The 24,236-nt window shown below is 41.9% G+C and overlaps 1 protein-coding gene across 1 annotated transcript in view; it reads right to left on the bottom strand.

Annotated features, from left to right (window-relative positions):
- Nucleotides 1-20,955, bottom strand: part of PPM1H (protein phosphatase, Mg2+/Mn2+ dependent, 1H) — a gene marked incomplete at its 5' end in the record, with an annotated part of 50,757 nt that extends 29,802 nt beyond the window's left edge. The window contains 2 exons of the mRNA XM_008942146.1: nucleotides 5,591-5,675; nucleotides 20,843-20,955. Of these exons, the coding sequence (XP_008940394.1) occupies nucleotides 5,591-5,675; nucleotides 20,843-20,955 (198 nt within the window). The remainder of the gene's footprint in view (nucleotides 1-5,590; nucleotides 5,676-20,842) is intronic.
- Between the last annotated feature and the right edge of the window lie 3,281 nt (nucleotides 20,956-24,236).

The raw sequence follows: 24,236 nt of genomic DNA, 5'->3' as shown, positions 1-24,236 counted from the left end.
TTTTAATTCTTTCTACTCTATGATATTGTAAACAATGAAGTCAGTCTGCTTTGACAGTGCAATTCAATTCACTTTGAAGAAGGTACACCCTATCTTGATTAAATCATTACAAACCACTTCTAGCTAAACACTACTGTCCCCTGCCTACCAAACAAGCCTTACTCAAAGAAAAAAAAAAAAAACTCATACCGGACATCAAAATGAAGTTATTTAACCTTTAGATTATGAGATTAGTTACTAGGCTGGATCACAGGTCCAGAAGAAAAAAAAAAGTTACAGGCTTTTAGCATTTTTCTCCTTGCAAACCAGAATTTCCTTCACTGAAAAGGTAAAGCAATTGGGAGAGACTGCATTTCATAAAGATTTACTCAGATGGAAAGTCTGAGGTCACAAGTGAAATAAGATTAATAAAGCTGGCAGAGTTACCAGTGGACTGCTAATGTTCAAATAAGATTTCTCTTCCGCAGCCAAGCCTCAATGCTTGATTTACAATCCAGGGATCTTAACTTGATTCTAATATTTTTGGCGTCAGTGGAACAGAGGGAAAAGAGCAATTTGGAAGTTTCTGGTGCCTGTGAGCTGAATTCTGATGTGAAGAAATGGGGATTTTCAGTGGGTTTTAGGTTTTTTACATTTTCTATATTTTATACCTTTTTCTATTTAAGTTATTTTTAATGTTTCACTAGTAATTCTACAGGGAGAAGAATGTTCTACTCTAACTCATCTGTAACTTCCAGTCAGGTTTGTTGAGAACTGTTCTCCATTTACTATGAGGCATGACCCTTCTCCTTCTCCTCCCCAATCAAACTGTGCTCGGCAGCAGAGCCAGAAAATAATAATAAAAAAAGCAACGCCTTAAAAATCCACAGATCTCCCAAACAGATACACAAGCAGACACCACAAAATATCCTCAAGTGCTCAAACAAGAAACAAAAATGTAAGTGGACCGACTACCAGAATTTCATCTGTGATGAGATGCTGCTGGTGTCCATGTTTTCATTTGTTTAATCTTGATTTGCAAGAACCTCAGAACAGAACCATCATTCAGAGAACTTAAAATTTAGTAAGACGAGAGACTAGCAAACACTTTCTATATCCTTATGAGGTATCTTCAGACAACACTGTTATTCCGTGTTATGGAATTGGGATATTTTCCATTATTTTTCTTTCAGAAGCTATTACAGTTTTTTGGCATAAACTTGGCATCGTGTATTTTTAGTACTCTGCCATTTTAATGTGTATTTTGTGGCTGGATATATTACATTCGACATTAGTTGTTTAAAATGGAGTCAGTTTCAAGAAAATATTAGTCATGTTTCTTTCAAAAGACCATTTACTTCCTGCTGTGTTTCCTGGGGACCAGCAAAGCAAACACAAAATTAAGATAAATCTAGGCTTACACACTAGTGTGGCTGTTAATTAGGTGCAGGGAGCACTGCATGGATCTTATCATGTACCTCGACAGGGCCTGCTGATGCCTTTTCCAAGTCCTCCAGTATGTGCTGCCCTGGGACATCGCTGGCACTACCAGATTCACTGCATTCTGTCTTATTTTAAGAACTGCTCCTTTTCCCTTATGTCAATTATATCTTACAGTATCAATCAATATCTTACAATGCTCTTATCATATTGTGTCATCTTTTCCAAAAGGATATTCTACCATATGGGACTCCTGCTCAGAACAGTGTGCGCATCACAATGCATTCAAAAGTTTTTCAAATTACTTAGTCACTATTTTAGAGACACGCTGTAGTCAAACAGAGGTTAAAACTAAAGGAGGTGTTGGTAGAAGGAAAGAAGGAATTGGGAGCCAAATCTCACTCATGAACACCTGCCAGTGGAAGGGATCCAGTACCACAGAATGGTAGGGGTTGGAAGGGACCTCTAGAGACCACCTAGTCCAACCCTCCTGCTAAAGAAGGTTCCTCTAGATCAGGTTGCACAGGAATGCACCCAGGCAGGTTTTGAGAGTCTCCAAAGAAGGAGACACCATGACCTCTCTGGGTGACCTGTGCCAGTGTTTCATCACTCTTGCAGTAAAGAAGTTTTCCTGGCGTTTAGGAGGAACTTCCTGTCTTCTAGTTGGTGCCCATTGCCCCTCTTCCTATCACTGGGCACTGCTGAAAAAAACTGGCCCCATCCTCCTGACACCTGCCCTTTAGATATTTTTAAGTATTGGTAAGATCCCCTCGCAGTCTTCACCAGGCTAAACAGGCTCAGGTCTCTCAGCCTTTCCTCGTAAGAGAGATGCTCCATTCCCCTCATCATTTTTGTAGCTCTGCACTGGACTCTCCCCAGTAGTTCCCTGCCTCTCTCGAACTGGGGAGCCCAGAACTGGACACAGTATTCCAGAAGTGGTTCACTAGAGCAGAGTAGATAGGGAGGAGAACCTCCCTCGATCTGCTGGTCATCCTCTTCTTAATGCACCACACACAAGGTGCACTGAACTTCTACAGAAGCCAAAGGACAAAAAGAATATCAGCTGCAAGGCTTTTGCACCTTACATCTTGTACTCAGCACTGCTGAGGCCACATCCCGAGTACTGCGTTCAGTTTTGGGCACCACGGTACAAGAAGGACATTGAGGTTCTAGAGAGGGTGCAAAGAAGGGCAACAAGGCTGGTGAAGGGTCTTGAGGATAAGCCCTATGAGGAGAAGCTGAGGGAACTGGGGTTGTTTAGCCTGAAGACGAGGAGTCTGAGCGGAGACCTTACAGCTCTCTACAACTCCCTGAAAGAAGGTTGTAGGGAGGCCAGTGTTGGCCTCTTCTTACATGCTGCAACTGAGAGGACAAGAGGAAATTGTATTAAGTTACACCAGGGGAGGTTTAAGTTACACATTACAAAAAACCTCCACCAAAAGGGTGATCAAAGAGTGGAACAGGCTTCCCAGGGAAGTGGTTGAATCACCATCCCTGGAGGTACTTAAAAACCGTCTAGATGGGGTGTTCAGGGCTATGGTGCAGAAGTGGCCTGGTAGAGTTAGATAATGGTGGGACTCGATGATCTTAGAGGTCCTTTCTGACCATAGTGATTCTGTGATCTTGAGAAGTGCTCTCTGACTGAAGGACTGATTGCCTTTGGCAATACTCTCACAAGTTCCCTGACAGAAGTCTGCCTCTGCCATATGGCCTGCCTAAAATTTGCAGCTGTATGCTGTCATCCCACTGCAAAATAAACAGGGTGCAGGTGAAGATGGAGGGATGACCATGCCTAGAGCATGGTAAAAAGTCAGAATGACTGGGGAATCAACTTGTTCTTTCAAGGCTGCCATGCCAGAGGCCTATGCCAAGGCTGTTCTTAGATACGTGGCAATAAACCAGCACTACAAGGGGAGCTGGATAGGGAAAACATCTGCTCCTCTCCCTCCCAGTTACTGAACTAGTACTAGCTGAAGCGCAGCTTTGTCTAAGACTAGATCATGCTCACATGACCTGAACAACTCAATATCCCTGCAGATTTCTTAGCACATGGAAATCAGGGCCCAGAAAAGAGCACTCACACCAACGCCCTGTGTTGCCAAAGCAATCAATAGGCACTAAAGGCAGAGGAAGGGTCTGCCCACACTGCTCACAGTGTCTACTGCACAGGGAACCAATGCTCCTGCAGGCTGTAAATCCATAACCTTCCTGCTGCCCGTGCCCTAACTCCCCCACAGCAAGCAGTATCTCTTCATTTACCAAGTAAAATATTAATGTTAAAATGATTTGGTGATTTTCTTCTTATTTTGCAGGAAAAATAGTGCAATGTGTTTGAAACAAAGCGACTCAGCTTTAACCACAAATGAGAAAATAAATCCAAAGTAAGCAACTTGCAATTAAGATTTGCTGAAGAGAGGTGTTGATGGTTCAATACACTGACAGCAGAACCTGGGGATAGCCAAGGTGAGTAAGGAGAACTATTTGGGATCTCATCAGGAAGACAGATACAACCTTTGGAGTGTAGTATTTGTGCCAGCCTTGTAAGAAATTTGGGGTTGTCTTTTTTCTTTTTTAAACACTTGGGTAAAAATGTTGCTTAAGGAATGTTATGTTTAAAATTATCTCTAATTTTGTTTCACGCTCTCGCTGTCTTGCATGCATTTTCTTTGAACACGATACCCAGAGCCCTGGTATATTTGTTACATACAGAATTAAAATAAACAAACAAAGGTAAAGGAATTTTCTAAAAGAAACAGCAGAAACGCTTTTCAGATCAGCTGCTGTTTTCAAATATAAGCCAGAAAGGACATCAAAAGAAAAAAAAAAAAAATATCCCTTGTAGGCAATACTTTATCTCGTATTTCCTACAGAAGTGGCAGACTCCCTAGATACTAAAGATATCTTTTATTTTAAAGGAAAACAAACTATTTTTAATGTAACTGAACTGTAAATATTTATTAGGCCACTTTTCCATTTGGTTCGCTGAATATGAGTACTCCCAAAGCAGAATGTCTTCTGAAATTTTCAGCTTCAAGCCAGTGGACCTGACTAAAGAAAAAAAACCAAAACAAACAAACACCAACAAACCAAACCCTCCAACAAAAACAAACACACACACACACCCCCAAAACCCAGAAACATGATAACTGCAGAAACCTTTGAATTTTTTCTTTAAAACCTTTCACCCCTGCCTTCAATCACTGGCATTTTGCCTGGTTTCAAACCACTGTGGTTGTGCCAGACTGAAGATAAGAGACACCTCAAGACTAGGGAAGACCACTAGCTTTGGCCTGTCTACCTCATGTCAGGCAAAGCTGACAGTGAGCCTGCCTTGGCTTAAGTTTAAATGTTTAAGAAGGAAACGCAGGAGATCAGAAGAGGCACCAAGGTAATCTCTCAGCCACATTAGGAATGGCGTTTTGACAAACAGCCAACCAACTGATCTGACCATCAACGAAAAACGTAAAAATTAACAGGATTGTTTGCATGAAAAATAACACCATACATTTTGACTTATGTTTCTTGGGCAGCTTATCAGCCAGTGCAGCTTGGGACATACAGCAGCATCCCACATGTCCTCAGCTAGTCACCCTGTCACAGCTTTATGAGTGCTGCTACACTAAATAAAACTAATCTCTCTTCAACCATTCTATCCTGCGGCTACTAACGCTCACTGAGATCACCTCGAAATTGGTCATCTTTTCCCTGATCGAGATACTACTGGCATACTCTTAGAGCAACTGAATAAAATCCTGCAGTACCATTCACATGCACACAAAGAGCAGTTTGCAGTATTTTATACAGTCACAGTAAACACTGGGATGGACTGAAATACCCGAGTACCTCTGTGGCTTGTTAGTTCTACATCTGAGCTCTCCTTATTCAACACCAATGAGCTGCTGAAGTTCTGCAACTGAACAAGGTACACAAGCACAGCCATGCTAACTGATGGCCTTCACAGAAGAGATGGATACTTTGTGCACCATCAGGCCCTTCTCCACATTTGCTGATGGCTAAAAGTCACACATGACCAGTCACTGGTGTTCAGTGGACAAGCGGTCCTTTACTGAGCCACTTGGTGAAGTAACTCAGTGGCACCTTTCTCAATCTTAGATATTACTGGGCAACGTTTGTCAGCAGCAGCACCTGATTTGGTCCTCAGGTCTCTTACCAGATACTGAAGTCGCTGGCGTTCGGTCTCCGGAGTGAATTCTGAAGACATTGGAATCACTTCACCATTTCGGATTATTATAGCCCTGTAATAGTAACAAAATATCATCAGCACATGGGGGGAAAAAAAAAATAGTAAAAACTACCCAGAAAACCACAGTGTACAGTCACACCCCTCTTCAGTTACAGTAACATAAAGCGATTTCTTTTCTACCGAAGTTGTCAGCAGAAGAGGATAATAATCCCAGCCCTTTAGGCTGGATAACCAAATGTATTTGTATATGCCAAGTTCATTTCAGAGCTCACAAAAACATCCAAGCAACAGAGGTGAGAGTTATTTCAGTTGATGTCTATAGGGTATCCTTATTAAGTGAAATGCAGACACCCAGAGGAGATGCTGCAGAATCACTGATTGTAGAACAACTCTTTGCAGGTTTTAATCCCAGTTGTGGCTGACACTGTCTGAACTACTGGCTTCAAATGACTCATGCAAGCACTTTCCAATTATTGACTGATCATATGTCAAGTCAGAACATTTCTACTCCAACAGCAAATGGAAATGGCAAAGCAAATCCTGTTTAACAGAAATTTAACTAGTTACCTGCTGAAAGATGACAGGTAATGCAATGACTATAGATCAGCCAGGAGATTTCACATACACTTCTGCAAACAGCAAAGAGGAAATTCTCTCAAACGTTTGCCTGTTGCCTCTTAATCTGCTATGCTGCATGCAAAATACAGTCCAGTTCTTCCCTGGTGTAATGCCACTGGCTGAAACAGGTGCAAGAGCAAAGAACATACCCAGTATTCCTATCACATCCTACAGTCGTGTTCACTCACAGAATTGCATTCTTTTATCTTTCTATTATTTACACAGCTCTGTAAGTACAGTAATGCTTGGCACTTTCAAAGAGCTGGAAGAACTACGTATCATCCCAAAGATTTTAATGCCTGTTTTGGAGCTGTTTCTCAACCTTCCGTAGATTAATTCAGTGTCTGAACAGTAACAGTGTACCAGCTCTTGAACTTGCTCAGAATTTGGTGTAGATAAAACAACTGTCACTTGGATTTTATACATCCAGTTTCTATATGTTTTAAATGGTCTCCTTTCTGCGATCTTTTCTTCCAGTTGATGTGGTATTTGTGCTACCTTACTTCTCTCGATAATTTGATCAGTTTGCTGGCATTGCTTCTACACCAGGTATTGGCGGCACTGCAATTCAACCAGCAAATATGGTAGACACACAAAGACTGAACCCCTAAATTCAAAACACAGGCATCTTGAGAAAGCCAGCCTGAGTACAAATCAGCTTTATAAAATTAGTGGCACTGGACAACTTTCCAAGTCTTCTGAATATGATATTAGACTAAAACTGTCTCAGAATGATCGACTACCATTGCTAGCATGCAAAAGGAAGGAGCATTATCAGAGTGGAAAGGAACTGTTCACATTCTGAGATTCATGTGGCAAAGAACAGGGGGGTACAGGACAGTATTAATACGGGAGAGATGGGAAAGTCTCTGCTGATGAGGCGAAAACAGCTCTGCTTTGACAGGTAATGAACATACTGCTCCTAGACTTCCATCACTCCCTTGCAAATAATCTTGTGTAGAAATTAGAGGTGGCAAAAGTGCAAACCCTGGCCCTGCACTGCTACAATTAAAAACAATATTGTGTGGTTGAAATGAGACAGACATGGCTGTTGTAACTCGTTAGATTCTTAAGACAAATCTGTGCAGAATTTTTGATGGCATTTTTTTCCCCTTTACGGGATCTGAATACATTACAGATTTACAAAAATGCCATTCCAATGAAAAATCATAAAAGTTTGCTGACAATTTTTTGTTTGAATTTCTGAGACAGTCATTTAAAAAAAATCAGTTAGGAACTCTACCGCCTCTTTCCCGCAGTAACAGCTTTGCTTTTATTTTTGCAGTTCCTAAGGTATTCAGCTTTGAACCAGACTCATTTACTCAAAGACAGTGGACAGTTTTTATAACCTTTTCATATGTAATTTGACTCACTTGCGTAGGCCTCCATTTAAGGGGACTCTGGGTTTAGTACAGAGTAAGTACTCTGGCAACAGTCTAGACTAGACTGATCAAAGGAGCTGATCAGACACTAACCGAATTTTACACACTAGTTTAAGAGTCTCATAAGGGATCTACTGATCTTGTGCTTGTCTGAAAGAGCTAATATAAAAACATGCACTGATATAACTGCTAGTGTGTCAGGCTAATTTTCTAATTATCCTTTCCTTCCCCTTTAATCACTATTTCACAGGAAATCCATATTTTAAAGACTACTCAGACCAGTCTGGGGTTCACCTTTTTCTTTGTGCACACTGATGTACTTCCTATAGACGTTGATAGCTATCATTCTCACTTCTATGGGTAGAATTGGGCCCTGAGGGACTCAAATCATATAAAAAGCAATTCAGAGGCGAGTGGGTCAACCTTTCATGGCTCAGCTTATTTTCACTAGAAATTGCAGCCACCTGGGATGAAAAGCACAACCCAGCACAAAGAAAAATAAAAAAAATCTTTGGAGGTTGGGAATTAAAGCAATGCTGTTGATACCTGATAAAACAGAGCCTCAGTTTTATGTTTTTCATTAATGTTTTCAGCATTTGGACTTTATTCAATTTGAAAGTTACAGCTGCTCATACGAGTCAAATGATTTGATCCGAGAAATTAGACAGCTCTAGATATGAGCAACATGAGGGATGCAGAACACACATGGACAGGTCACTGGTCTGCCAGCTGTGGTGGGCTCACTATGCTCTTGCCAGGCTCTTTACCCTCCAGCACCAGCTGCGCAGCCGTTTCCTGAGAGCAAAGGGTACCTCTGATGGCCCAGGTGACAAAACCGGACACATCTGTTGGACATCTCACTGGAGAGCCTGGCCGGGAGCAACCTTGCTCGGTGGGATTTTTCCCCTGTGATTGAAGAGGTGCCGAATCAGGCCTTAATTTGGTTTGGAGACTGGACTGCCCTCTCCATGACCTCACAGTGACAGAGCTGCCAAGCACCGACTGAAGGCTTTTCCCACCGAGCAACCTCCAGAGCCCTGAGTTCAATAGCCCAAAGTCAATAACTGCTCACGAGGAGGGAGCCTGGCTGATGTGGCAGCCGCCAACAGCCCAGCAACTGCTTTTAGAGACCCACTCGATACCATCCTGCAGGACAATTAATTTTGACTTTACGCCTCCTAATGGACTAAGCAGCAACATGGTGTTACGTGAGCATTACTGCTTCTGCCATGCGTGAAAGCTGCATGTATGCAATGACATAGTGCTCTGAAAGCCCTTCGCTCCCTGTACATTGTGACAATATGAATGTATTATTTTATACCCGAATACAGCTGTCCTATTAAACTGTCAGAAATAGCTACATAGGAAGCAAGAAGAACTCGAAGAGATGTAGTGCCCAGAGAGCATCTGATTCTGCCATGTTTAATAGTGACATTTTAATTTCAGCCACATTGGTGAAACACATTATAGCAGAGCCACAGGGCAAGCCTGCCAAAGGCAGATGGATGATTCATGTTTGCAGGGAACAAGTATGTCAACACTAACCAAAGATTTTCTGATGCCAAGGTTGCTTCAGACCTGCACCAATCATTAATTTATATCACCAATGAAGCAATAATTAAAAAAACAAAAATTTTTTTTTTTTTTTTTATGCAGGAGAGGAGATGGGAAGTCAGAAATCTGCAGCCTCCTTGGTGGATTGCCCTCCACCTCTGATGCCTCTCCATGCAGCAGCGTTCACACTGAGCAAACAGGCAGAAGAAACTTTAACTCACTTACTTTGATCACTTCTAAAAACAAACTATAGATTTTCCTGAGCCTCTACCCTCATGAACTACAGGATTGTATTTGCCCTTGTGTTTCACAGATACATGCTCTGCATGACTAAGAAAGTATGTGCACTGATCTGGAGGTGGTAAATAATGGCAGAAAACAGGAATAGATTGGGAAAAGAAGTCCTCAAAACCCAGCTGAAGTAGCCTGAAACGGAAGAAACAAAACTCGGGTGTTGTATCTCTCTTCTGGCCACTTCACCGAGCATTTTCTGATCCAGAGGACCTGTGCCCTGAGCAACTGAAGGTGGAGCAAGTGCTGTGCCAGCACCATGGCGCGTGCAGCGGGACCGACAGCCACAGCAAACCCCGCGGCCGGCTCTGCCCCTCAGCCACACACGGCCCAAAAACCCAACAGGAGCTCAAAAGGCTGCAGCTAAATCTATAGAAACTACCACAATTATCTTCTGGACTGACAGAACTGCACAAACCATGGGGATCAGTCAAATGATCTTTTGAGTATTTTGGCATTCACACAGAACTTTAAGTATATGGTTTATCTGCTATATTAAGATTCAATACTTTAAAACACCACTTAGTGCCTTAGTATATATCCCCTGGTAAAACGTGGTGAATGAAGCAACACAAGTGTAAAAATCTGCCACAGTGTTGTACTGCTGCTTTCACACTCGGGATGCAGCAACAACACTGGCTTAAGGAAAATATCAATATATCAATTCCTTTTGCATTTTTAATATGGTTAAACCAGCCACCCCTCCTTGAATCAAGCAGAGTTTGTTGCCTTTTTTTTTTTTTTTCCTCCCTGTGTTTTCTTCTTTTTTCTTTTCTTTCATGGAGAATACAATCAGCTGAGAATTGTACATCATCCTTTCTGAGTTTCTTATGAGAAACAAAGAGAGGGAAGCTCATATATTTTAGAGGAAGCTATTGTTGGTTACTCTCATTTAATCATACAGAGAAAGAAACACTTTAGTGAACAAGGTCAAAAGTGTAATTTCACTGCTGTCCTGGGTCTATTGGGATTCTGGTGTTCAAAACAAAGAGGCATCTCCTACTGTTAGGAGTATTCAGGGGACACCCTTATTCCATTACACACTTTTTCGCCCAAAAATTATTTGAAACGCAACATTAAACTGCACATTTCTACAACAGAGGAGAAAAATCTGGTAAAGGTGACAAAGAGAGACTGTTTGGAAAACCCTTTTTGACAGCGTATATCAATTTCAAGCCACAGGGAGGATGTATCCATTTTGTCAAAAGGTGTTAAGCGTTGTGGATTCAGTACAGATGAAGCAGAAGTGTCTGGCTTGTCTGAAGAGGTATTAGAAATGTGTCAATGGAAAAGAAAGAAGGATTAAACTGACAGAAAGAATAAGGCAGGGTTTTATTACAGTCAAAGGGGAATCAAGCAGTAGATTTTAATTAGGTGTGTCACAAAATAGCTGAGAAAAAAAGAGTAAATCCTAGAACTATGGAATTAGTCTAGGTAGGTGCTTGTTTACTATGGTAACTAAATACATATATTTAAAGAAGCCAAGGAAGAGAAGCGTTAATAACTGTTGAGCTTCATCCAGTTTTGTTTATTTTCCTTAATTGCTAAGAAGTGAAAGAAGTGATTATGAAAAGATTTAAAAATATGTTTCTCTCCTCACTAAATGAAGTACTGGCACTTACAACTATTACAATTACCAATCGCTTCTAGTGCATTCAGCCCTGGGACCTTGGTTCTACTTATTATCAACTGAACTACTCTCTCGTAGTCCCACACAGACTCATTTCTCAATGTTTCTTTAGAAACCAGGTGAACAAACACCTCACTGCACTGGCAGTAATCATGGAACTACAGTGCAAAGTCTTTAAATTATTTCCTTAATTTTATGAACTAAGGCAGGCTGTGGATAGTGAAACAAACCATTATATAACGTTTAGCTGGCATTAAAACAGGTCCCAGTGATGACATACCCATCACCATATAACTCAGAAGTGAAAGCAGCAACCCTCAGCAACACCAATGGAAAAAAACCCTGGCTGCCTCACACCCGTAATACCCAAGAGATGTTTCAAAAATGCCCCAACTCCTACTCGGCATCACTACCAAGAAGAAAACTAGCCAAAAAGCAGGGAGGGAGTAGAGCCAATGAAAATTGCCTCTGTCCTCATTTTCCATCTACTGCCACTCAACAGTCCTGCCACCTGGTTTCTTCACATTTTTCAGTGTAAATATCAGGCTGTCCACAGAAATGTTGTGACAGAATAGAGACACTGGATCATTTTTCTTTCAGCTGAATGAAGCCAGCGTTAAGACGTTAAGAAGGAACACGCTCTCCCTGCTTGTGGCTCTCCCTGTGACAACACAGCCTCAGCAGGTATGTTGAGGCTAAAACAGGCTGCCTGGATGCCTTTTTTCATGACTTGGGGGAACTTCAGCTCCCTCAAGCCAATAAAAGGTGTGAGAACTTGCCACAGTGAAGTATTGCACAAAGGCAGTTTCATTTCCTACAGGAGTGTGCTTCGTCATTTCCTATAGGAACAATGAAAAACTCTCCCAAAGTTTTGCTAAGGCTTTCTGCAGACTGCCAACCACCCTGGCTGCCCTGAGGGTTAACATCTCAGCAGCACAACCACCAAGTACAGCCCTGCTCCAGCAGGACACCAACCGGGCTGGCTGTTCCCAGGTATTTCATGCAAGGGCCTCTTTGCATGTTCCCGCAGCAGCACCGAGATGAGCATGCTGCACCTCCTCTGTGGCAACACAAGAACCTCCTCCTATGTTTGAAAAGAATGAGAGAAAGACATTATGAAATCCAGTCCCTGCAAGAAACCCTTAAAATCACCTTGCAGAGGCACCTACAAGCACGCGAGCTGTTCCTGTGCACACACGTGCAGAGCTTTGCATTGTTTCCAGTTGCTCAACTCGCTCCTATTTACATTACTAATGCTTATTTAGCCATTCCTGTGGAGAAGGCCTCTGGGCAAAATGAGACTGCTGATGTACTCTAAACCTACTATTCTGGTGGTCTGTTTTTCTAAATTAATTGTATTATTTTTAATAAAGGATCACGAATGGCCAAGTAAAAGCTGTTTCTCAAAGCAAAATAATATTCATAGATTTCCACCAAAGGGCTTACTTCTCATCTACACTAGCACCTGAGTCAGTATCTTTCTTACTGCCACCAAAAATAATAAAAATCTGAGTTTTTAAACTGATCTCACATTCCACCCTATGAGTTCAACTAGCAACTTAGTAAGCAGCAGTTAAAAGGATTTTTCTACTCCTGGTGGCCTCTCCCTCTGCCCTGCGTATTGCATCCAGCAGTGAGAAGCACCTGGTCATCACCAACACTGTAACTAAATTATTCCAGTTGTTTCTGCATCACTACTCACTCTACAGTTTTAAATTAAATGGAATACTGAGCTTGCAGGTTATCTACAGAGGAGATAGCTTGGAAAAGACACATTGCCTGGTTATTCTTGACTTCAGAAGCTGCATGCTTCTAGTCCTCAGTGCCTTTTTGCTGGGCTGCAGCTCCTTTCCCACAGGACTCTCCCATGAATTCCCTGCTCTAGTTTAGTTCCTTAAATTTATTTACTGCTTGTCTGGTGCAATCTAAGTATGGAAGAGTTATCAGCAGCTGGCTTATTATTAGCAGTTGATTTATTAAGAGTGTTTAATTCTAGGGCTAATTGTACATTCTTTTTCTGCACTCCATCACTAGTGAGATGGCACTGGCTATCTGTATGATTTTTTTTGTTTGTTGTTTAATCAGGAAAATAACTTTTGCCTTTGAACTGGCTTTTACCTCTGCAATTCTAGTATTGCCTACTCTGGTTCCAGTAGCACTAAACCAAAAGCCAATAAACTACACTAAAATGCTCTGTCAATAGCTGTGTGTTCTCTGCTGTTGGTGTACATCTGAACTCACAGATCTTTCAGAGAGGACTTTGGCTGGCAGCTAGGGAGCTATTACAAGCCAGTTTAGAGTGAGTTTATAGCGACGCTGCTACCAGACAAAAACTGCTCGCCATCAGTTCCAGCATCTTTGGGCTGGAGATTTGCTGCCCTCACAGAATTCATTTTGCCTGTGATGATTTCAGTGTATTCTTCATTTGAACCCAGCTAAGTGCAGGGTTGCAGTGATGATACACTACCACGTTTCTGTATCACGGCTGAGCAACATGCCACCAATTACTCAGGCTGTGCCAGGGAAATGAACAAAGAAGTGCAGTCATGTCTCTGTGGCCGGCTCTGAGCCTCAGGACTGGTATCTGTGGAATCAAAGTCTTTTTCCATGCTGTCCAGGCTATCACATTCATCTCCAGGACGAGTTACTATGGCAACTAAACCTGGGCTTAGCAGACGAAGGCATTGCTGTGCAAGTCAGTGTTTATTTTGCCCATAATATGACTGGGATACAGCTGACCACGTAAGATTGAAGAAGCACAGATTTTTTTTTTTACCCCCCTGCTCTTCACTCTCTTACCACTGAGGAAGTCGGAATGACTTCTGGCACCAAGAGCATCACACCTACTTTGATCTCAGCTTTTCTGCTTAATTCAGCAGCAGCTGCAGGATATTGGAACAAGCTGGACTGAGCAGTAAAAGCAGATTGAAAGTCACACTCTCTGCTCACTCTCCATCAGTGAATTTTTACCCAACTCCTGCCTCATTCACCCACGCGGAAGTGTCAATGGAAGCCCCCGCTAAAAGCCCAGAAGCAGGGCTCAAGCTGCACTGGGCAGCTGCTGCTGAGCCTGAACAGCCTTGGGCTGCCTGGGGAGCTCACAGAATTCAGGAGATCCAAAAAGCTTTCCAATATAGTAAGGACTGCAGAAGACTTGAAACATTCACCAAGCAAGCCTTGGGTGCCCCCCCTGGCCCTGCTCCTATAATAAGGCTAGGAGCTAGAGGTTCCACAGCACCCAGTCTGCTTGGCATGCCTTGGCTCTGTAACGCTGGAATGGAGAACCTGCATCTCTCTCTGTGGTCAGCTACAAAGGCATGGATTAAAAAGAAGTTTTTGAGCTTAATGTACTGTACTGGGAGATCTGGACTCTGGTATATTTGCTTATAGCACAAGCTGCCTCTATTAGAGGTCACAAGTTTTTTAGGTATCAGTTAAGTACTGGTAAAAGAAATTAAAATGCCTTCTTGGCACCCTTTGCCCACCTTGCCTCAGACACTATGAGTTCTGCAGGCTACATATGCAATGTACATGCAAAGGTATTATTACAGGGGGATTTTTTTCCCTTGATTGGTGATTATATTCACCAATAAAAATAAGCAGCAGTGGAATTTTTACTGCAGTGTTTACAATGGCTTCAACACCTGCTAGATTGCCATAGACATTGCTATGGCACAAACCCTACCAAGAAAAACAAGAATTTGGAGAAGAGATAGGATATTTGTCTTGTCTTCAAATGCTTATGAACATTTATAGCCAAATTAATAATTTCTTCCAGGTCAGTGCTGGATACAACGTGCCAATACCCTGGCACTTGTCATCTATTGGACTGCTGGAAAACACTCTTCCTCGTCACTGCACTTTGAGTGCAATGACTTATTTCTGATCCAACACCTTTTCTCCACACCTCACTTAAAGTGTTTTCTGAGTGTTTCCAAATGCTTTACCCAGCACAAAATCCTGCAATAGCTGAGGTTGCTGCTATTCCTATGAATCCTGTGCTCTTGCTTCTCCCTGGAAGGAGGCCAGGGAGGAGAAGGGGAGCAGAAGTGCTTTTCATAGGCCTGCAAGTCAGGCTTCTGAGGAAAAGCAGCAGGGCAAAGAGAGAGATGGGACTTGGCTGTATCTCCTGCGTGTGACTAAGATGTCATGATCTTTTCCAACATTTTTAGCTAGGCAGGATGAGACTTCTCCACCTACCAAGCTGCAGTCAGTGAAGGAAAATGTGTGTGGGAGACACCTGCTTCATCTTGAATTCAGTCTCTACTCACCACACAGGCTCCAAGCAGACCAGGCTTAGGCTATCTGTTGCCCTGAAAGGATCAAGAATTTATTACTTTCAAGTGATGGCATCAGAGAATTCATAATAACCTAAAAAGGGGATGTGCATCTAGAATGGTCACAATACAATCCATAAGTGTTGCTATTGCCTTTTGGGAGGCTTCTTTTGAGTATCTGAAGGAACAAGGACTTCAGAAGACAAGAGGCATCACCACAGATTCATGGTCCTGGGGTGAAAGGCTCTGCATGTGGTTCAGGGATTTGCAGCTCTTTTTGTCCCGTCTTTAGCAGGAGACAGGAAAAAGAACGCTTTTCCAAATAGCGCAGACTGGAGAAGCTTAGTAACTGAGTCAGACTTTTCTCTAGAGACCTCTAAGTACTAAATATGAAGCACAGTTATTGTTGTTTATGGAGACACAGATGTAAGGAGACAGAGAGGGCTTAGGCACACCACTCAAAGAAAACAGGAAAAATAAACACCGTTTACAACAGAAGATAAGTAATTAAGAAAACCAGCAATCAAGGTTTCTCAGGAACACTGTAAACCAAAAACTAAAGCAAGCTAGCTCTAAAATAGTAATAAACTAGGACACTTTTTGGTTTCCATCCTTACACAGTGTTAGCACTTCTGGCAAAGATCACCCTGCTGGACTGTCTTGAGGAAGAGGTCAGAGACCATGAACCACAAGAACAGGCCAGAATCATCAATTCTGAATTCTCAGAAATTCTGTTCAAGCTACAGTACCAGTCAGCAGATAGTTGGCTGTTTCCGTGCCTCTCTCATTTACTTCGTAAAAAGCAGATTAATCCCACAAATTTGACTTCCTGCAATGAGAACTATGCATAAGGGAAGCAGCTGACAAGCACCATGACACAGAAGAAGAGGAAGGACAAATAGAGTGAGATTCAACACAAGCAGCAAGTCCAGAAAGAATTGAAAGAGAAAACAAAGTGGAATACAATTTTCAATTCACTACTTTATTACATTGGGAGAAGTCAGTGTAAGAAACACACTCTCCCACATCTGGGCACCTGAAGCACCGATGAAGTTGATTAAACTGCACCCACACAAAAGTGCCACAAAAACATATACTCAAATGAGGTCCTATCATTTGGTGATCCCAAATGCCTTAGCATTAATTCTGCACTTGCAAAAAGGAAGGGGGGGTGGGGGAACAGTGAAGTATCTATGCTAAACATGAAGATATATGTTCAAGCAGAGGGTGAACATGCCCTGAAAACATAAGCACAGGGGAGCAAAAGCAAGGAGGCAAAAAGATGATAAAAAAAGCTGATGAAGCAAAGCAAAAAATCCAGTGACCCTGCAAGTCTGTGAAGCCTCTAAAGTATCAGGCTCTTTGCTTTGATCCCACGTTCTGCCAATAAATCAAAAAAGCCCAAGCACCCATTTGCAGATTTAGTGAGTGTTTCAGGGCCTATGGAACAGTCAAATCAACTTGAGGTGTTCTGCTTCTTGTACAATGATAAAAGCTCAGCTACCCTACGTGGCTCCAAGCGCAGCACAAAATGGCAGCGCCTGCAGTCCCTGAACAGCTCTTCAGCCAGACAACACAAGAGCCAGAAGAATGCTCTGGCTAAAGATAGTTAATATGATCATATTGCATTACAGTCACCATAGTGATACTGGGCAAATGTTATGTTGCATGAGGCTATACAAGAATTGGGCAGTAATCAGTAAAAACATTAAGTCCCTGTGTTACTACTGCTTCATCACTAGCTATAAAACAACATCCTAATAAAGAGCATAAAACTAAAAAGAACTGAGATTAACAAGGCATGTTATGGCAGTTTAGAAGTAAAAGTCACTTTAGCAATATAAAACTGAACAATACTACTTAAAAGAATGAGCAGAGAAGATTTATTATTTCTTATTAAAACAAACAAACAAACAAACAAAAAGTGTAGCTACTCTGAGAGCCTGGCCTAGTTACCACGGTGTGCAAGTCAAACTGGTAAGCAAAGCACAGTGCCTCAGTGCTCACCAGGAAAGAACTATATATTGGATAGCTGACTATAGCACTATCAGTCCCTTATTAGATAACCTTGCATGGACAATGCTAACCACTAAGAGGAAGAAAGAAAACCATCAGAAAAAGCTTTGGCTGATACTCAGACATTAATTATGACTGTACAAGTAGGTGTATTTATGGCCAAGTCCAAGAATGATCAGACAAGCCATTAGAGAATGAAAGCAGCTCCTGCCAAGTTGTTTTTATCAGATTCTGAATACATCACCTCATTTTTAGTAGGGTTCTGGTATCATGTGCAGTTAACGTATAATTATTACAGAACTGTGATTGCATCGTTAGCAGAAGTTTAATTATATCATTGACATTAGTGATGCCATAACATCAAGCTCAATAATAGTTCATAACAAAACCTACAATTAGCACAATTTTTCCTCCCTTTTACACCAACCAAAAGTGTTCAGCTTGGAGAAGCCTAATAGTCCATACAGAAGCGAGCTAGGGCTGAACCTGAAAGGATTGCTGGATGGTAATTTAGTAATATGGTAATTAAAGTCTTTTCATGATGTAATTACACATCAACTACAAAAGGACAGCTGCTATACAACACTGCCAGGGTACGTGGCATGAAATGATTAGATTTGAGAAGCTTTGGTGGTTAAACTCAATACCACAGACATAAGTCTGAGGTATAGCTGGCACCACACAGCACATTATTATTCAAGTCTCACACTTGGTGTTTCCTTAGTCTCATTGTGACAGTAACAGTTTGTTGCATGTACCTTGGTGCTGTGACAGCTGAAGCTGTTCAAAACCCACCTTTAAAAGTTTCTGCTGTTTTGAAGTTGCCTGGAATTAAAAGACCTAAACTCCTCCTAAGCAGAGGCAGAATAAACGGGGTTTGCGTGACCCCAAAATGTTTATTTCCCACCCCTGCAGGACAAAACTCCCCCTCACTGACTCTAGCCTGGGAAGGGTAGCTTGATTTATTTGTAGGATTTTTCCAGTGGGGGAGCAGAGAGGGGAGAAGGACTGAGAAGAAACACAAATGAGTAGGTGAATCAAAGAAACTAAAGCTCGACTGAAGAACTGATGGTTTTGGCATCCAGTTCCAACAGCAACAAGCACAAGTCCCCTGTTTGGGTGAAAAAAACGAAGCCTGTCCTCCTTCTCAAGAGCAGAGAAACATTATTTTAAGTACTTTTCTTACTGTACTTCTCACTGCCCTCATTTCTATCAGTACAAACTGTGAATTTGACCATGCAAGGCATGAGACAGCAAAAAGAAACGTATTTTTCCAACTAACATGAATAAAACTTCTTGGCTACGTGACTGGGCTCTTAAAAATACAGGAATGCAGCGTGCACCCTGGCAGCAGGCGGACAACCTCAGAGCTGCTTTCCTAGTCCTAAAATGTCCTTTTGGTGATGAGGAGAAACTTAATATGTTTTGCAATAGCTGTTTTTCTCCCTTTCGGAAACACAAGCAGTGGGGATTTGGTGGGAGAGAGGCCCAGATCAACTTAGCTTCTACACTTTAAAGCTTTTATTTTCTTGAGCTGTGAAAATCTAGAAGTGGGCTTGTTTGAAAGAATAAGGTTTTTAGGATTCTAGAGTATTCTCCTCAGCATGAGGAAGGTTTCCATGAGGTTCATTTGAAATTATAAAACCAAACTACTCTGGATCTGTAGGGGCCTTGTTACCTAGATGACGAGAGGAAGCATTAAAAAAAAAAAATGAGCCCTGGCTCAAACAAGGACCCAGCCTTGCTAACGTATTCCCTTCAAATTCCTACCCTTCCTGCTCTTCTGAAGAAATGTTTTTGATGGGCTTGATGAACATTCAAAGCCTATTGAAGCTTTAACTAGAGCACACACTTGGACTTGGGCTAATTCAAGATCACCATCAATGAGTTTTTTCCTATTTGGTGTCAAAGGCTTCAACAGAGCTGAGTCTGCTCTCGGGAAGCAGAGGAAGGATCCTAGAGGAACCAGAACCAGCCAGTCATTTAAGAACAAAGATCTTAACTACCCACAAGTAGGTCGTGCATGACCAATTTTACACAGCACACATTTAAGAGACAAAGCAATTTAGCCAACCCAATGGAAGAGAGTCAACTCTGCTTCAAGTAAAATAGCACAGGAAAACATGAGTATTTCTAATTTAATGAAAAAAGAGCTAGAATATAGTGCAGCTAGTGGTTCCAATGACTAGACAGGTAGTCTACTCAAACATTTTCGTAGCTATCCTGTGTGAGGACTCATCTGACATTTGATGTGAAAAAGTTTTGAATATGTCACTTGTCAAGAGGAACTGGGTGAGCAATTTGCAATATAAGCAGCAAATTCAGCATATTAAGAAAAATCACCAATAGGAGAGGAACAGGAGCTTTATACACAACGGATTTAACTGACCTCCTAAACAGTTTAAAGCAGCAAGAGGGAATAAAATGTTACATTTAAATTACAAAACATTTTGCTGTTGACTGCTCTTTGTAAGTGAGACAGTGTGCACACAAACCTGAAACACAAATGCACAACCACAGCAGTCTTCACCAAGATATGACTTGGTTCAGAACCTTTGCAAACTTCAATTTCTAAGCTTTTAACTAAGAGAACACAACAGCAGTTTGTATCATGTGGGGAACTATTCTCCTTGGCCTGTATATGCAGAGCACTGCCAAAAGAAACATGTGAATGTCTAAAAGTCTTGCAAGAAGAGTCTCATTATCTCTCTCTGATGGTGGTATGGGCAGAGAGAGAGAGGAGAATGCAAGGGAGAGACTTCCTGTACACTCCTAGCTTTAGTTAAGTATGAAGACAATGAAAAAGCTTCCTGTCACAAGTCTTCAAGCATCCAACTTCTAAATATAACAAAGCAACAACCCTTGGACAACAGCATTCTGTTCTAAGGAACAGACAAGTACATGAGCTAGAACAGGACATGGTAGAAATTCTAAGCTGTGATAGTCCCTATTCCTCCATTCCTCCCTGCTGCAGGAGGAGCAGACAGTTGCTTACAAATTATTACCTTCAACTATATCAAAATCTGAGAGCCTCCCAGCACTAAGGCTGAGGATCAGAGCAACGGGACTTCCTACTGAACCCATCCAGCCCCATCAGTTGTTCCAAATGTAGTCATTTTGTCAGTGTTCAACGCAGCATTCTACTACACACTCGATACCTCTTCTGTTTCAACGGCTCTTCAGCCTCACTCCACTTCTCTGCAACCATCAAGTCATTCAGAAACTGCTTACGGGGCCAGAAGTATCATCAACCTCCCTAACTGCTGCCACCACTTAATAAGACACCAGAAGCCTATCACTGTCATTGCATTAGTTTCCACAAGAACCACTAAGTGCCCAGCCAAGAAACAGAATCCTCTTGTGATACTGTTTGCAACTCAGGAACTTCATAATACCGGACCTAGGGATTTTGGAGTGACAAAATAGTTGGAGATTCACCATGTTTACTCACCTGCTATCGCCAGCATTTGCCACATAAAGCTTCCCCAATAAATACACCACCACAAGGGCTGTGCAGCCACCAGAAATATTATACACGGTCCTCTCTCGTTCTATTTGCAAATCCTGTGGGAGAGAGAGAACAAGACTTATAAAGAAATTAGTATTTCAGAAAATGAAGATTCCCCTTAAAAAAAAAAAAAAAAAAAGAACAGTCTTTCTTAAACTGCATGTCCCACTAGCCTTCTTTACTGTTGTAACTGCAGCCACATGGAGAAGAATGGAAAGTCAAGAAGCACCTATTATTTATGACACAAGGATGTTCAGAAAAAAAACAGGACAGGAGATTGTAAAACATCAGGCACCAAGGACCAAATGGCAGCTCTGAAGGATGCAAGAGAATTTGCTACAGAAAAAGCACAATGAAGGCAAAGATAAATGTAGCTTAACAACAGGTATCTGGTGGTATAATTGGAGAGTGCTTTACACAGACAGCAAATAATTAATGAGCTCTCCAAAAGGGATGTTAAGATTGCAGAGCAATACCTTTACAGCAGCAAGACACACTCATGCCATAAGGCCACCCTTCAAAAACACAGGGAATGGGTGGATGCTAAACTTAAGGGGTCAGGGGTGGTGTGAAGGTCAGTAGGACTATTTACTGAAAAAATACTAGGAATTCACAGACTTTCCACGATGAACCACAGTATTTAACCCTGTGTCTCATCTCACTGCTTTTATGAGAACCTAAAAAGACTTAATTCTTATTCATGTGCACAGGCCCAAATTTAAGGAGGTACATATCTACTGAAGTAGTTCTTCGGGTGTTTAGCTTCCAACTTCTTATACTCTTCTGAGTATAAGAAATATTATATATAAGAAAAGCCCTCCTGCTTAATGCAAGTGGAGAACACAAGTCACATCTGTCACCAATAATCAATCAAGCCCAGGAATGAAAAAATACATAAATATACACATACATATATGCATACACACAGACACATATTTTCCTGGGACTATATATGTATAGTCCCAGGAAAACCTGGAGAACACAAAATAGACAAGTAAATTAGCTATTTTCCACTACTCCATACATTTTAAACAAAAATAGAAGTATATAACAATGAATTAATTCTGCTGCCTCTTAGTTTAGTTTGGGATAATAAAGCAGCACATTACAAATTACCCTCCTCTCCTGTATCCAGAATTAATTCAAATTTTTATACTGGTCTTTTCTTGTAATATTGGATCCAAACAGGGAGCATCATTTAACATTGCTATTGCAAGTACTGGCAGATCTTTTCAGCTAAACTCTGCCTACTTGTATGTTTTTTATTATGAATGTATTTGTTTGCCTCTGTGTGTGTGCATACGCACAACAAAGCTATACTTCAGCCATTTTCATATTTGCACTGAGCAACAAACAGCCCGAATTGTCCACGCCTTGGGGTATGGGATTTAGAGCTTTATTTTAGAGCTAAATTTATCTGAGGAAAAGCACCAAAACAAATGCAAACCATGACAGCTGCAATTTGATTGAAAAACTGCAGAGTTGGAGGAGGCCCGGGACCGTGCTGTGTTTCCTACAAATTTCAGAAGGAGGTGACCTGGTGGGGATGCTCAGCAGCAGTGCCCGAGCAGGCTGGGCATCGGTGGAGGCCACAAATAATGGGACTCCTCACTGGCCGGTGTGCACGCGGCCCAAACCCATTTGTGCCAGGAGCACAGTGCTGAGGACAGCAAGAAAGGTGCAGAGCTGTCTGACAAGGCCATCCTCTGCCGCCGGCGGGAACTGCACGCCGCTGCGGGAGAGACTTGGGGAGTCGCTGCTGGCTCTTCACCCATGCTCTCATTGACTTGAGTTTTTCCTTTTTCTATGTGGCTTGCCTTTTTTTTTTTTTTTTTTTTTTTTTTTTTTTTTTTTGAGGGGGGAGTGGGTGGGGGCAGGACCAGGAGGAAAACACCTCCAAGCTAAAAACCAAATCTCGCAGAACCTTTGGTCACAGACATGGGCCTGTTATAAATGCCTCTTTATCTAATCTTGCCATAGAGAAGCTGATTTTCCTCCCCATGGTTTCTATATATTTTTAAATTAAGCTGAAAAGAACAGTTCAAAGGAAGCAGACATTCCTAACCATCAAAATAATTCAAACTTACAAATGCTACAGTGGATTTTCCAGACACTGCCAGGAATTTTAAAAAACCTTCATCTCTGCAGTTCAGAGTATCCTCTGAGACCTTCAAACAGTGTACAATTCCTCACCTGGTTTCAGCTCTGTCATACATACACTTTGCGAGTTCTGCAATGCCTAAATTAAAATTTATTTCTCTCAATAAGCAGAATTCAGAAGCATCTATTATAGGAAGGAAGGAGGATAATCCTTAGGGCCTCATTTTCAGTTTCCCTGACTTAAACTAGATCTGTCTATGGGATTTTTTTCAACTCATTGCTGTTCATGGACACTTCTATCTAGTTGTTGTTCAGGACTTGAATTTACTACCATGACTTACCAGAGTATATTCAGTGCCATGTTTAATTTGATACTACATACTTGGTTTGACATTTCCTTTTTTTTTGAAGGGAGGAGAGGAAGGGGAGGATTTCCTACAGTTCAACAAGATTTGAAGGGAGAAAATAAACCAAATTAAATAAAGCTCACCATTGCCACTAACTCATTCTGATGTAGAGATGTTGGCTTTTAATGAAATCCTTTGTAACAGTGCTGCTGGGAAAGTAGTGCAGCAGAAACAGGGGCAGAAACCCCCAAACACCTCTGAAGTCTTCATGGGTATAAAGGGGCTCATTCCAAACAAAGTCTGAGTGGACACAAAACTTTCTTCATTTTCTGCTTGAAGAAAGATTTGAGAGCAAACTTTTTTTTTCCCCTCCCCTTTTTTTTATGTAGCGTGCAGCTCATGCCCCCACAGCAATCTGCTTGCAAGGGAAGAGCTGAGCAGTGCTGGGCAGAATCATACAATGCACCTTTCAGCCCAAAGGGCAGTGTTTGGAACTCAATTGAAACCTGACAGGAAATAAAATAAAAATTATTTTAAAAGTCAATTTCTATGGCCTCTGTTCAAAAGCTACTGTTTCATGCCAAGGAAACAGTGAATTTAGCCTGTGTTCTGCCCCCCTTTTCAGGACACGTTACAGCGGCAGCTAGGAGCAGGGTACCCATAAGGGTTGCCTCCCTGGCATTTGAGGGGTCCTGGTCCCCATTCCCCGGGCGAGGGAGCGCAGGGAGGATGGAGCCAAGCCTGCAGAAGTCACCACGAAGTGCCGCAGGGTTCGTTTCCTAAGCGGGTGCCAAGAGCAGGGGTCACTTTTTCCACGGATCACAGCGGCAGCCCGCGGAGGCTCGGACCCGGCCTCGCCAGAGCAAAAGCACGGGTTCATCGGCTAATTA

This window comes from Merops nubicus, unplaced genomic scaffold (genome assembly GCF_000691845.1).
Source record: "Merops nubicus isolate BGI_N331 unplaced genomic scaffold, ASM69184v1 scaffold6896, whole genome shotgun sequence".
Lineage (NCBI taxonomy): Eukaryota > Metazoa > Chordata > Aves > Coraciiformes > Meropidae > Merops > Merops nubicus.
This window is presented reverse-complemented; position numbering and strand designations above follow the sequence as displayed.